Source organism: Sminthopsis crassicaudata, chromosome 4 (assembly GCF_048593235.1).
Source record: "Sminthopsis crassicaudata isolate SCR6 chromosome 4, ASM4859323v1, whole genome shotgun sequence".
Classification (NCBI taxonomy): domain Eukaryota; kingdom Metazoa; phylum Chordata; class Mammalia; order Dasyuromorphia; family Dasyuridae; genus Sminthopsis; species Sminthopsis crassicaudata.
This window is the reverse complement of record NC_133620.1, coordinates 442436906-442450525: the sequence shown is the minus strand read 5'-3', so window position 1 is coordinate 442450525 and position 13620 is coordinate 442436906. Positions and strand designations below refer to the sequence as shown.

General features: G+C 49.0%; 1 protein-coding gene across 3 annotated transcripts; it reads left to right on the top strand.

The window, feature by feature from the left end:
- The first annotated feature begins 4002 nt into the window (after window positions 1-4002).
- On the top strand, window positions 4003-13572 carry CERS2 (ceramide synthase 2). 3 transcript variants are annotated; one of them, XM_074263439.1, is made up of 11 exons: window positions 4003-4231; window positions 8960-9133; window positions 9563-9680; window positions 10231-10349; window positions 10531-10588; window positions 10705-10755; window positions 11021-11113; window positions 11579-11707; window positions 11965-12071; window positions 12223-12376; window positions 12598-13572. In XM_074263439.1, exons 2-11 carry the CDS (start codon window positions 8961-8963, stop codon window positions 12736-12738), a joined length of 1143 nt encoding a protein of 380 aa, XP_074119540.1. In that variant the 5' UTR covers window positions 4003-4231; window position 8960; the 3' UTR covers window positions 12739-13572. The 3 variants fall into 3 exon arrangements, with proteins under 3 accessions (XP_074119540.1, XP_074119539.1, XP_074119538.1); XM_074263438.1 differs by having other exon boundaries at window positions 4225-4323; XM_074263437.1 differs by lacking the exon at window positions 4003-4231 and adding an exon at window positions 4714-5005.
- The last annotated feature ends 48 nt before the right edge of the window (window positions 13573-13620 follow it).

Here is a 13620-nt window from a genome sequence, read left to right as displayed (position 1 = left end):
CTTATATAAATGTATAAAATCATATACTTATACAAATATATAAAATATAATATACTTATATAAATATATAAAATATTAAAATAATATACTCATACAATTATATAAAATAATATAATTATACAACTATATAAAATATAATATAAATATATAAGTATATATAAATGTACAAATAATAGATAAAATACTATACAAGTATATAAAATACAAACAAAATACTTATTTAAGTATATTAAAATATAAAAAATAAACACAAAGTGATTTTTTAGAGTAGGAGGAATCAAGCATTTGGGATGTGGAAAGATCTCATGCTTTTTACATGGAAGAAGAGAAATCTAGTCAGAAAGTTCTCTTCCTCCCATATCCCTATGGTAAATTTCCCTACTATGGGTCCCTTCACTTCACCTTTCCCTTTGGACTGTCCCCCTGGATTCCAGGAAATAGTAGAAATGGTTACTGAAGAAGCTTGTGCTTCTCTTTCCTTAAACACAGTCCCTTTCTTCCATTAAGCTGGTGGGAGTTCAAACAAAAATTACAGTGGGATAAGGATCCTTACTTTCTTCCCTTCCTGTTCCATGAGTCTCCTAATTAGCCAGTTTGAATAGGAGAACAGGACAGCTTACTTTAGGCATAAGAGGAAAAAAAAATGATTTGGTCTAATCTCTTGCTACCAAGACATTGGGTTTGTTTCTTTCTCATCCTTACTCCTTTCATCACTGACCTTTCAGGCTTTGTACCTCTCCTACCCAGTAACCTCTGTGTCAGGGGGCCTCATTGATTTTTCCCTCCAAACTATTTCAGTCTGTATTCCAATTCTGAAGTACTTACTAACCATTGTTTCTCTTTCCCATTGTCCCTTTTATGTTGGGTTTTGTTTGCCTGACCTGAAAAAAACATTTACAGTATCCTAACTCTCTGATTATCCTGGCAGTCTGCCCGTACCCGAAGGCCTAGGAGCTAAAGGCACTGTGGTAGCCACAGGCACCTCCACCTCCCTGACACTTCAGTAGGCCTGTGCAAAGGAAGTGAGTCACACTACTTGTCACAGGGGCACTGTGGGTGTGGCCATACCAGCTCAGCAAGTGCCCGGGTGAGGGTATGAGTGAGAACAGCAGTGAGGTTCGGATTGCCAGGGCACTTTGTTGGGATAAGACCATAGGAATAATGACAAAGCTAATATCACTCTCATGCCAGATGAGAGCTTAGTTTCTTCTCCTCAGGGACAGTCTCCTGCTTCTCTCCTTGACAGGCAGCAAGGGGTTATAATCATTATCTTTATTTTTCAGGCCCTAGCTGAACTCTCCTTCTGAGCAGTTCTGCCTCAGAACGTACACCCGCCCCACCCCCCAGAAAAGTTTTTGGTATCTTCCTTTCCTTGAACTGTGGCTAAAAGGATCAGGGCAGGGACTGAATAGAGATCTGGAAGTAACAGCTACCACAGGGAAAAACGAATAACTCGTGCCAGACTGCGTGGTCAACCCCTCCATGGGTTGGAAGGAAGGATGAGGGGCAAGAGAAAAGTAACTATGAAAATGGAAAAGTGGAAGGGTAGAGGAACTGGAAGGGTATGCTGGGAGCCAGCTTTTCCTGGTGAGAATGAATGCAAGGCAAAAGGAGAACCTAGCAGGCTTGAACAGTAGAGGGAGCTGGATCCCAAGAGGGCTTGGAACAATCAAAGGCAGATCTCCCTGGGGGTAGTGTGGAGAAGGAGAGAGAATAGAGTAGGGAAAGAGGTTTAGGAGAGCAGGGTGCTAGAAAAGGGGCTCTCTGCTCCTGGAACAGGGAGTTGACGGTGGGGATGAGGGAGGAGGAAAAACTCAGCACTACAGCTAGATAAAGACTGGGAGGGAAGAAGGTTCTTGGGGGTTAGAGAAAACCTATTCTGGAGTGGGATAAAATGCTAGAAAAGCATTTTAGAGTAAATAGAAATAAATAGAATAAAATAGAAAAGCTAGAAAAATGGGGAAATTGGGAAAATATGAAGAGCAGGCTAGAAAACAACATAGAAAGTGAAATCAAGAGCTGGCCATGTAGGAGAGAGTGGAACGAGTAGGGTATATAAACAATGGTGTTTGTTTCAGACCCAAAAATTGAGGTGTGTGGTCTGAAAGTGCATATCCCTTTTTGCCAAAACTTATTAGTTCTCTTTTTAAATCTTTCTTGTGATTATCCCAGAAAAATCCAGGTTATGTGAGCACAACAAAGAAGGGGAAACTAGGAGAATTAAAATTGGAAAGAGGTTTGGGAAAATGTTGATTTATTAAAAGGCCGCTGGACTTGGCCTAAGATGTCTATGAACAAGGTCTGCCAAGAAGTAGGTAGGAAATAGATGGTAGAGCTGGGGAAGTAGAGGAAAGAAGGGCGTCGGGGAAGCTCGGTTTTAGAGGCTAAAGGTTGGAATATGAAGGTTCAAGCTAGAGGCCAGATACCTCTGCACAAAGGTTAATAACTTAATTGATGGGAAACTTGTTCGCCTCCCTCGCCTTTCTCTCTACATGTAAGCCTCAGACCTGTTAGTCACATTCTCTGGAAAGTGGAAAGAATGTCAGACAGGAGGTAATAGAGCTGAATGATATTAACTTAGCCTGGATCTTTATTTTATTTTATTTTATATTATATATATATATATATATATATATATATATATATATATATATATATATATATATATATAATATTATCCCTTGTATTAATTTTTCCAAATTATCGCTCCCCTCTATTCCCTCCCCCCATGACAGGCAATCCCATACATTTTACATGTGTTACAATATAGTCTAGGTACAATACATGTGTGTGAATATCATTTTCTTGTTGCACAATAAGCATTAGATTCCGAAGGTACGAGTAACCTGGGTAGATAGACAGTAGTGCTAACAATTTACATTCACTTCCCAGTGTTCCTTCTCTGGGTGTAGCTACCTCTGTCCATCATTGATCAACTGGAAGTGAGTTGGTTTTTCTTTATGTTGAAGATTTCCACTTCCATCAGAATACATCCTCATACAGTATTGTTGTTGAAGTGTACAGTGATCTTCTGGTTCTGCTCATTTCACTCAGCATCAGTTGATTTAAGTCTCTCCAGGCCTCTCTGTATTCCTCCTGCTGCTCATTTCTTACAGAGCAATAATATTCCATAACCTTCATATACCACAATTTACCCAACCATTCTCCAATTGATGGACATCCATTCGTCTTCCAGTTTCTAGCTACAACAAAAAGAGCTGCCACAAACATTTTGTTAGCCTGGATCTTTAGAGAAGACTCTCAAGCATGTTCATTTGCCCCTTCCCCAGGGGTGCATTGAGACCCAGGCACCCCAACATTAAAGTATGAAGAAGCATCAGCTAACACCTACTCTTTCTCCGCAAGTTCTCCATGGAAGACCAGATAGGAAACGTGCGGAAATGACCAGTAGAAAGAATTGGAGCTTGAGGCAATTGGGCTGAAACTATGTAACCGCGAATCTGTGTCTGTTGTTACAACGGTGGAGGTGAATGGGGCAGGGTATTATCATTACCTCCCATTTTTATGATTCGGTCTAAGTTGGCTCCGGACAGGATCTTGGTAGGGTTCAACTTGCCCCTGGGGCACAGGGAGATTCCGAATGCTCCGGAGCCAACTTAGACCGATCTTTGTGATCAGAAACTCCAATGACCTTGACAACTTCCCTCTCTGCTTAGGGAAGCCACTCACTAGCATCGGATGTCTTTGAATTCAAGTGATAAAAGCACTTTTCTAAGAGCAAGATCCCGTTTCTACCTGAGGGGCTTAAGTGGGAACGAGGGGGTGGGGTGGGACAGGCAGGAAGCTCGAGGGACGAAATCTGTTTTCTGACCACTCAGAAGGGCCCCTACCTCGGCAGCCCGGCTCTGGTGAGGGTGGGTGGGAGTTCGATCCGTGGCTCGGCCATTGATTGCTAAGGTTTGCAGCAGACCCCCGCCCCCGCCCCCGCCCTCGCCCGACCCGGCCCAGCCCAATCTCTCCCTCCCACTCCCCCGGCGCCCCGTAGGCTCCCGCCTTGGCTCCGGCGGACGCGCTGGACTCCACTCTTTCTAGACTTGGGCTGGGATTCGGACTCCGCCGGCGGCGGGAGGAGGGAGCGAGCGGGCAGGCGGCAGGCGGAAGGGGGAGGAGAGGAGAGCAGCCGAGCCCTGTGGAGTCAGGGGGTGGGGGAAGAAGGGCGGACGGAGGAGGTGAGAGCAGAGGACAGCCCGGCCACCGCGGACGCTGCCAAGTAAGTCTGCACTCGCCTGCAGGCTCCGGGGGCCCCGCGGAGAGGGCGCACGGGGGGCAAGAGGAAGAAGTCCGACGGGGGGTCCGGGAGAGGTTGGTCCGGACCGAGGGGCGCCCTGCCTCGTGGCTGGCGCGGCCCCGGCCCCCGGGGTTACCCGCTGGCGGCCCGCCCGGCCCCCGGGGCTGGGGAGCAGAGGAGGCGCCCGAACTGCCGGGCTCCGGGGAGGGGGGAGCAGTGCCGGGACCGGAGCGGCCGCTGCCTCCCAGGCCTCCGCCTGCTCTGCTCATGGCGGCCGGAGCTTGGGGGGGAGGGAAGGGACGGCCAGGGGAGGGACGAGGCCTGAGCCGGGCCTGGCCGGGGCCCCCGGCTCCGGGCCCCACCGAGGCGGGGCCCGCGTACGTGCCCCTTAGCCAGCGCGGGGCTCTGCCTTCCCTCCAGCCCCTTTCGCGCCAGGCTTGGCGATTTCTCCCGCCGGGCAACAGGTCCGGGAGGGAAGCCTCGCCCAGGACCACGAAAGGGTGCGGGCCTGGCCCTCGATCCTGGAGGTGAGGCTAAAGAGGCAGCCAAAGAATCCTGAGCCGCAGGGTGCCCTCCCGGCTGCAGTGGGGCCGGCCTGCGTGTCACCCCATGTGCCAGCATAGAAGGAAAAGGGCGGCGTGGCGAGACCACCTCGGAGAGACTAGCGGCCACATCTGCTTAACGGGAAACGGGAAGGAGGGGTTAAGAAAGGCTGCCCTGGTTCCTCTGGGCCTGCCACTCCTGCACCGTTATGGGGTGTGTATGTGTGCGGGCTGGGCCGGCCGGCCGGGGGTGGGGGGGGTGATGCTGGTTGAGCTGGTTCTCTCTATTACAGGCTGCTAATTACAGAAGTGGGAAAGGCAAATTGACAGGCGGCTTAATTGCAGGTGTTTGGCTAAAGTAACTGGCCCAACTGGGGGTTTCTTTTATTCCTGGGTTCTTAGCCCTTCTTCAGACCAACCTCTAAGTTTTAGCTTGAGTTGTTTGTTCCTTGTTGGCTCGAGAGCCCTAACTTTGTTGTCTGAAAGTTCTAGACAAAGCACACTGGTCTCGGAGGTTCTATGGAACCCGGCTACTCTCTGTGGACCTTTTCCCTTCAGAGTATCAAGTTAGAAGGGCTTTGACAGGGGATGCCTCTCCGGGTTCCATTAGGGAGCTGTCACAAACTGGGTGGGCATGTCGGTGCATAAGAAGCTTCAGTGACTTTATATTTTACTGTGTCTGAGCATATATTTCCTTGTGTTTGTTGTTTTGTATGTGTAACTATGTCCCTGGTCTGTCTTTTAATCGAATCCTTTAGACTTTGCTGTCTCAGAATGAGAAGTCTTCTTCCAAAGAGAGCTTCGTTTTTTCTTCTTCTACTCCCTTTGCCAGTGCAATTTGTTTACTTTCTTCTAGAAGTCTAGAAAAAAAGATTCCTTTTCCCCTCTTCTTTGTTTTCCCATTCTTTTTTCTTACCTTAATCCTTTGGCTTTTTTACTTGTCCACCATTCCCTGCCCTCAGGGTTAGAAATTTTATCTGCTTTACTCATCCCGTGCCTGTTGTGTTTGGGTGCTGGATTCCTCCGAGGGGACCCAGCTGGGCTTCGGGTCAGGTGACCTTAAATAAGACCTGAGGGCCCTTTTCTTCTTGCTTTTTCTATGTCCCAACACTGACCTAATTTTGGGGGGTTGGGAGTGAGGAAGAAAGGTAGAGTGTTTACTGAATTGCCTGAATTTGGCTCTCCTGCCTTCATCTTTCCTCTTCCACCATTTTCCCCTGTTTCCCCAGAGGTTGCCTTTTAACTTGAAAATAAAGTTTCTGAGAGCTTCCAAAGTTTTTCTAGTCCCAGATTTTATAGTTACCCTGCAAAAGATTACAGGAGGCTGAAATTATAACTGGTCTCTCTTTGACCCATAAGCTTCTATCCTCAGCCCAGCTCTCTGACCCACCCTCCCCCCCAAACAAAAAGAGTTGTGAGGAAGGTTAGAGTTAGAATGAGAAGAGGTAAGGGATGGGCTGGGCAGCTCCCAGCTCAAGTTCCTTGTAACTGAATGCCTAGGAAATCTCTGCTGTCCTGGCAGTTTTCCAGCCTTTGCCTCAGAAAGTGGTGTCTGTGTTTCCAGAGGAGGGAGAACTGCTCTTTGTGTCTGTGTGTGTCTGTTTCTTTGTGTTTAGGGGGTGATCCTGGGAGTGGAAAGGGTTGTGTTGAGTAAGGTGAGGGGAAGTGTGCAAGTCCAGGACCCACTCTGAAGAGCGGGAACTACGCTGATAGTGGAGGGAGCAAATGTTCTCTCTGTGAGTTTCCTGGCTCTGGGCTCTCAGTTTTGTTCTTTCTCACTGGCTCGTGGGTCCGAAGAAGCCCACTGGAGAAGGGGGCAGGAGTCAGAAAGCTTTACAGGAAGCAGAACTTAAGAGCAAAGCTGTGCAGGTCTGTTCCATGTACCTGGTTTGTTTCCCTGCTGTGCTTCTCTCTGTCCTGCATGGCGGGCCTAGGGATTAAGGGAGCTGCTGCTAATGGAGGCAGAGGAGAGTAGGCAAAGGCGGTTTGGGAGGGCTGTGGTTAGAGAGAGCCTGAAACCTAGCAGAGAACGCCATTATTTTTCATTATTCCAATCATTGCGAAACATCCACTTTACCTTGATCCTGGGAGAAGGGGAGGGGAGGGGAGGCCTTATGGTTGAATTGGTTACTTCTAGTCCTTGGTGACATCCCGCTCCCTGAAACCCTCCCTCCTGACCCCAACCCCATCCAGGAACAAGATGTACCTGGGCTTCTGGAGTCAAAAAGGCAAAGGCAAAGAGATGCTTTCCTACCACAGTCTTCAGGACTTTTGCCAAGATCTCTAAGCACTTAATTCTCACAGAAATCTCGAAGGATTTGCGGGAAATACTCTGCTGCCCATGCTTCTCACCTCTTATTGTGTGAAAGGACAACCAGAACCTAGTTCTGAGACCTGATAGGATTTATATTTCAAGAGATCAACTTTGCCCCAGTATGAGCCCATTTGGTAGGCTGATTTTGGGTGGGCAGACAGGAAAAGAAAAGAGGGAGAGTAGTTGTGGGGTTTGGACACGTCCCAGTTGGAACTCTAGTCCCCACTCTTCACCTTAAGGCAGAATTATTAGTAAACCTCCTACCTTATCTCTTCCTTCTTTTCGGTTGGACTCTTTACCTCCCACATTGCTTTTGTTTGGGGAAAAGGGAGAGATAAGGTTGAGTGGGAGATTTCACTGTAGATAATTTTATTGCTCTCATTTAAAAAGATTTCATTTCACTTTCAAATCATTTAATCCCTCCGAGAAAGGGGGTGAAAGGTCTTAGTTTAGGTGGAGAAATAAGTGGGGGGGGGAGGCCCTAAGTTTCTTTAGTTTTTGTGACTGATCTCTGACTCTTTCTGAGGGCAGTGTTCAAGGAGGGGAAGTGGTGAATACAAGAGGGTAAAGTCCTTGTGCTGGGAGTATTTGCCCATGACTGACAAGAGTTGGGATTTCGAAAGATCTCGGAAGGGGGTGGGGGAGAAGGGAGGAAGAGGATGATAGACAAAAGTTATGTTGTGATCTGAGGACTTAAGTCTTCTGCCATCACATCACTCCCTTTCTAGAGCACAGTAAAGTCTCCCCAAAGTCCTCACGAGGAGGAAGAGGCCATTTTTCTCTTGCCAAAACATTCAAACATTCTGGGAGTTCTGGGGGTGACCACAATTCTTTGTCAGTGATCTCTCTTGAAAATGGAATAAAAACAGGGATGGAGAGCCTGGAAATCTGGTCTCATCATCTCTGCTCCATCATCACTATAGTAATTCGATAGGGCCGTCTTATTTACTTGCTTTCTTAGGTTCTTGTGGGATTGTTAGGTTTTACCCTAAAGCCAGCCTTTTCCATTTTGTTTCCAGATCACCTTGCCCCTTCTTTTCTCCAGTCATTACAGCCCCATTCTCCCTTTCATCCCTCTAGGAGGTGGTGGCAGTGAGAGTCCTAGTTCCCAATATCAATATAGCAACGTTTCCCTGAGATTTCCCAAGCTCCCTGCCCCCAGCATGGTATTCTTCCTGGACAAGTTCTAACACGATGTAGTTCTTAATCCTGCTAAACTTTGGGACCTGCCACTGCTCTGCTTCCTCCCTTCCCCCACGGACCTGGGACCTTGAAGAACTGAGTCAACCTGTGAGACTCCTTGAATGGCCCAGAGTCTCATAGGTTAACTCTTAGCTACGGTTTCTTCACCTATTGTCTCCTCTTCTGTTTAATCAGTCACCACTCTCTCTGGTTGCTTCTTCTAGATCTTTGTTGTGTCCTCCATTAGTGGACTGTGGGGAAGAGGGAAATTTCCCCTCGATCTGGAAGTCTCTCTCGCTTGCCCTCAGAGGGGCCTCTGGGGTAGGGTCAGTTTAGGAGTGGGCAAAATGGAAGGAGAGGCAGGGGGAAGGTTGTTCTGCCTTTAGTTGGTGTTAGCAGCTGCTGGAAGCTTAATCATTACTAAGTGGATTGAAGCAAACCAGAGCTGTGTTCCTCCATCCTAGGGCCAGAAGGGAAGTCCGGACCCTGAGTTCATATTTACAGGTGCCCAGAGAAGTAAGACTTCTGCACACTATGGGGTGACGAGTGATCTCTGCCCTTCCAACTCAAACATTCACTCCGTGAGCCTTGTCGTGGTTCCCTTAGGATGAGCTACCATCCCTGGTAGCCCCTCTTCCTGATGCCTTCTCCCCGCTCTCTTGGGCTCTCTAGGATGCTGCAGACCCTCTATGATTACTTCTGGTGGGAGCGATTGTGGCTACCTGTGAACCTGACCTGGGCTGACCTGGAGGACCGCGATGGGCGCATCTACGCCAAGGCTTCTGACCTTTACATCACTCTGCCCCTGGCTCTGCTCTTCCTTATTATCAGATACTTCTTCGAGATGTGAGCATCTTGCCCTTCCGCCTGCCTTTCCCATCTGCTCTCTCTGATGGTCTTTCAGCTGGCAGTCATTGGTGGTCAGGCCTTGGTGTCCTGCTCCTGCTTTTTGCCAGGGTGTCCCCACTTTGTCCTCCCCATGAAGGCGGCATTGTCTGCCTGAGGGTATAGCTCCCCCAGGCCATTCTTTGAATAGCCATTTGTTTCTTCCCCTCCCCCAGGCCACTGGTGGACACAAGCTGCTTTGTCCAGAGCTGTGGGAAACAAAGGAGGCCAGAGGGGGTGCCAGGAAACCTTTCTCTAGCCCTGAACTGGGGAAACTGAGGCCTTAGAGAAGGTTCTAGGCTCCTAGTCTCTTCTCCCTCCCCCATCTCAGATGTCAGAGGGGGTCCTTGAAAAGGACAGTCCCTCTTCTTAACCAGATGCCTTTCCCAGTTATGTGGCTACCCCGCTGGCTGCCCTCCTAAATGTGAAGGAGAAGACCCGACTTCGAGCATCCCCCAACCCAACTCTGGAGAACTTCTACTCTACCAGTGGCAAACACCCCAAACAGGTACTGAGGAGGAGAGACTCAAGGCCTGCAGCAGCCCCTCCCAGGCACACCTGACCCATTGGATGCCAGATCCTATCAGGGGAGGGAGGGAGGGAGGTGAGCGCCCGAGGGAAGTAATTGGTGAGGCAGGAGGAAAACGGAGAGTTCTGGCTTTGCAGCTGAGAGATCTTGGCTCACTGGCTCTGCTCTTTGCTTCTTGGGTGACTTCTGGCCAAGCATTTAACCCCTTTTGACCTGTTTCATCTAAAATGAGAGGATTAGATATCACTGAGCTTTTTCCTCCTGCCCAGCTCTAAAATGATGCTCCTAGGGCCTATCAGTGCTAGAGAATGAAGGCATTCATTTTGGGGCGAGGTTTGTGGCTGAAATCTAGTGCTCTAGCCAAAGGGGAGGATGCAGAAAAAAAGAAGGCAAAGGAGGGTTAGGGGATTGGGGAAGGGAATTAGGGAGGCAGCGTCAGAGAGACCGGTTCTGAGGGGATCAGCCGTCAGCCGTATTCTCTGTGGAAGCAGTCACTGCCAAGTTTTCTGTCTCTTCCCAAACCTCTCAGGCAGAGGTGGAGCTCTTGTCCCGGCAGAGCGGTCTCTCTAGCCGTCAGGTGGAGCGATGGTTCCGGAGACGCCGAAATCAGGACCGCCCCAGTCTGCTCAAGAAGTTCCGGGAGGCCAGGTGGCAAGGGAGCCAGGGGCACCCGGCGGGGGGCGAAGGGATTAGAGAGTGGCTGGGTGTGGGAGAGGATGAAATGGAGTTGTGTCTTGATCGAGGAGGTGAAGGGTCCTGAGGGTAGATGGGGAGCCCAGGGTCAGCTCCCCAGTGCTGTCCCACTGAGCGCCTTTGCTTCTTCTTTCAGTTGGAGATTCACCTTTTATCTCGTTGCCTTCATTGCCGGCATGGCTGTCATCGTGGATGTGAGTTGAGGGTGTGAGGGAGGAGTTGGAGGAGTTGGCAGGTGGAGACTGACTCGTAAGACTTGCTTCCCCCTTCAGTATTTCAGTTTCTCTGACTTGCCACTATCTTTTCCCAGAAACCTTGGTTCTATGACATGAAAGAAGTATGGAAAGGTTATCCCATCCAGGTACGAGATGGGTGACTACAGATCCTCATCAGGGGCAAGAGGCAGAAAAGTTTTTGGTGGGGTGGGATTGAAACTTGAGATGGAGGGAATCTGTAACATCCTTGGGAGCTGCTGAGAAGAGAAATCTGAAGTTCTGGGGGAGACGCCTTGGGGTAAATTGTATTACTCTAGAATCAGTGAATGCAGCATAGTGTGAGTGGCTGGGTGAGGCTTTAGGAAAGCATCGGTACTTTGGTGAGCCTCAGTTTTCCTTCCTTTCTCCTAGTCTACCATCCCTTCCCAATACTGGTATTACATGATAGAACTCTCCTTCTACTGGTCCCTACTCTTCAGTATTGCTTCTGATGTGAAACGAAAGGTAGGTCCAACTTGCAGAGGAATGGTTTGGGGATTCCCAGTACAAGGTACAAGATCCTCCCGTTTACTGCTAGAAGCTCTAAGTTGTCTTATCGGTTGTGCTAAATTTGAAAGGAAACAGCCATGTGAGATCTTGGACCTTCCTTTTATTTTAGGCTTAACCTCTTTAGTGTCATGGGCCCTTTGGCAGTCTGTTGAAACTTAGGAACCCCTTCTCCAGATGTTTTTAGATGAATAAAATGAGATAGAATTACAAAGGAAACCAAGTTTATTGAGATAGATGTGAATTTTTTCCACACCACGACTCCCTCACCTTGGGGTTCATGGACCCAAGTTTAGGAATCCCTACTTTAGAAGGTAGGGCAGAAGGGGCAAGGGTTGGAAGATATCTGGAAGAAGGAAAGAGGGAACTGTGGGATTGGAGAACAAAGAAAAGTTCTCCTCTCATGACCTCTGTCCTCCTTAGGATTTCAAGGAACAGGTGATCCACCATGTGGCCACCATCATACTCATCAGCTTCTCCTGGTTTGCCAACTACATCCGGGCCGGGACACTCATCATGGCTCTCCATGACTCCTCTGACTACCTGCTGGAGGTCAGGATTCCCCTGGACTCCCCTAACCCAAGACCCCAGGCCAGATAACTCTTCCCCTGCATCTTAAACCTCCCCTGCCCCTTTTGCCTCCTTTAGGGATGTTGGGTTGGGGTAAGGGGTCAATTCCAATATCCTGGTCTTATCTGTACATATTATATGGACATATGATAGACATACACAGCCACATTACGTATGTATGTCGGAGGGGGAGATGGGCTCTTGATGACGGCTACAGGGGGCTGGGGGTGTCTGTGCAGTCAGCCAAGATGTTTAACTACGCTGGATGGAAAAACACGTGCAACACTATCTTCATTGTCTTCGCCATTGTCTTCATCATCACTCGACTGGTCATCTTGCCCTTCTGGTGAGTGGGAGCTCAGGGGTGCTGCCTGCTTCGGAGATGGGTCTCTCTGGCCCCCCCCCCCTGCTTGGTCTTCTGTCCCCCTTGCCCCAGACTGTGTGCCCTCATCTTCCCCAGCCCCCCTCTTCCCAGTTTTCAATTCTCTGCCCTGCAGGATCATGCACTGCACAATAGTGTACCCTCTGCAGCTGTATCCTGCCTTTTTTGGATATTATTTCTTCAACTCCATGATGGGTGTACTGCAAGTGCTGCATATCTTCTGGGCCTACCTCATCCTTCGCATGGCCCACAAATTTGTAACTGGAAAGGTGAGGATCTCTCCATTTTGGGGGCTTCTTTGCTAAGTAAGTGTGGGTTTCTCTGTACCCCCGTGAGTTCTTTGTTCCTAGTAAGAGGAAGGCCTCCCTACTACCTGAGCACTGGAGCTTAGGCCTCTTTCACATTAACTGTATTCCCCAGTTTGAACATCAGGTAGGACCCTAAGGGAAGGTAGAGGAGTTTCCAATCTTTGCCCCCCTTTCTTCTGTAGCTGGTAGAAGATGAGCGCAGTGATCGGGAAGAGACGGAAAGCTCTGAGGGCGACGAGGCCATCACCAGTGGGGGAACAAAGAGCCATCATCTAGCCAACGGTCACCCCATCCTTAACAATAACCACAGAAAAAATGACTGAGCCTGGCTCCCTTATTGGCCCTGCTGGATTTCATAAAGCCAAGAAACCGCCCTCCCTTCCCCAAGGGGAGATGTCTCTTGGGGAGTAGGTCGAGATATCACCAAAATCTGGGGGTGGGAGGTTGTCCCTTTCCCTTCAGACCTCCCTCTATTGCCCTTCTTGCTGGTCACCCAGATGCCTTTCAACCAAATTCCTGACCCTCCTGTGTGAGGGGGATGGCTCATGGCCTGTTATAGGCAGAGCCCACCTTCCCCAACCCCTGGGCTTCAGTTCAGAGCTGGGGAACAGCCTCCATTCCTCACTGTAGTCAGACTAGGGGGTCCCAAGACAGCCTGTGCCTTACCATTCCCTTTGTGGGTCTCATTCTGCCAAAGACCCTGCTCTCATTATTCCAGGGTCCCTCCTCTGCCTGGGGGCCCAAGCTGAGCTGCCTAATCCTTTCCTTCCTCTAACCAGAGGCTTCCAGAGTGGACCAGGGTTATTAGTGGGTCCTTGCCTCTGGGGCCCGAAACACAAGGAGTGCCCTCCCTCCTGTCCCCCTTTCTAGCCTCTTTCCTGTGGCCTTTTTTTTACTCTCCTCTTCCTTCTTTCAGTCAGGTTAGCTTGACTGAAGTGGGGCAGCAACCAGTTTTACTTATTTATTGAACTTGCAGTTTTGGTTTTCAGTCTGAAAGCCCAAACTACAAACAGCCTAGGGAGAGGAGGGTGACAGACATTTCACTAGAGAGGACCATATCGAACCATTTCAAACCCACAGACCAAATGTTGTACTGTTTGTGTGTGTGTGTGTTTTTTTTTTTTTTTTAATTAAAATATATTAAAGATTAAATAAAACATGGCAACAGACGTGAGAACATGGGAAGTTGGTGGGGAACAAGAAAG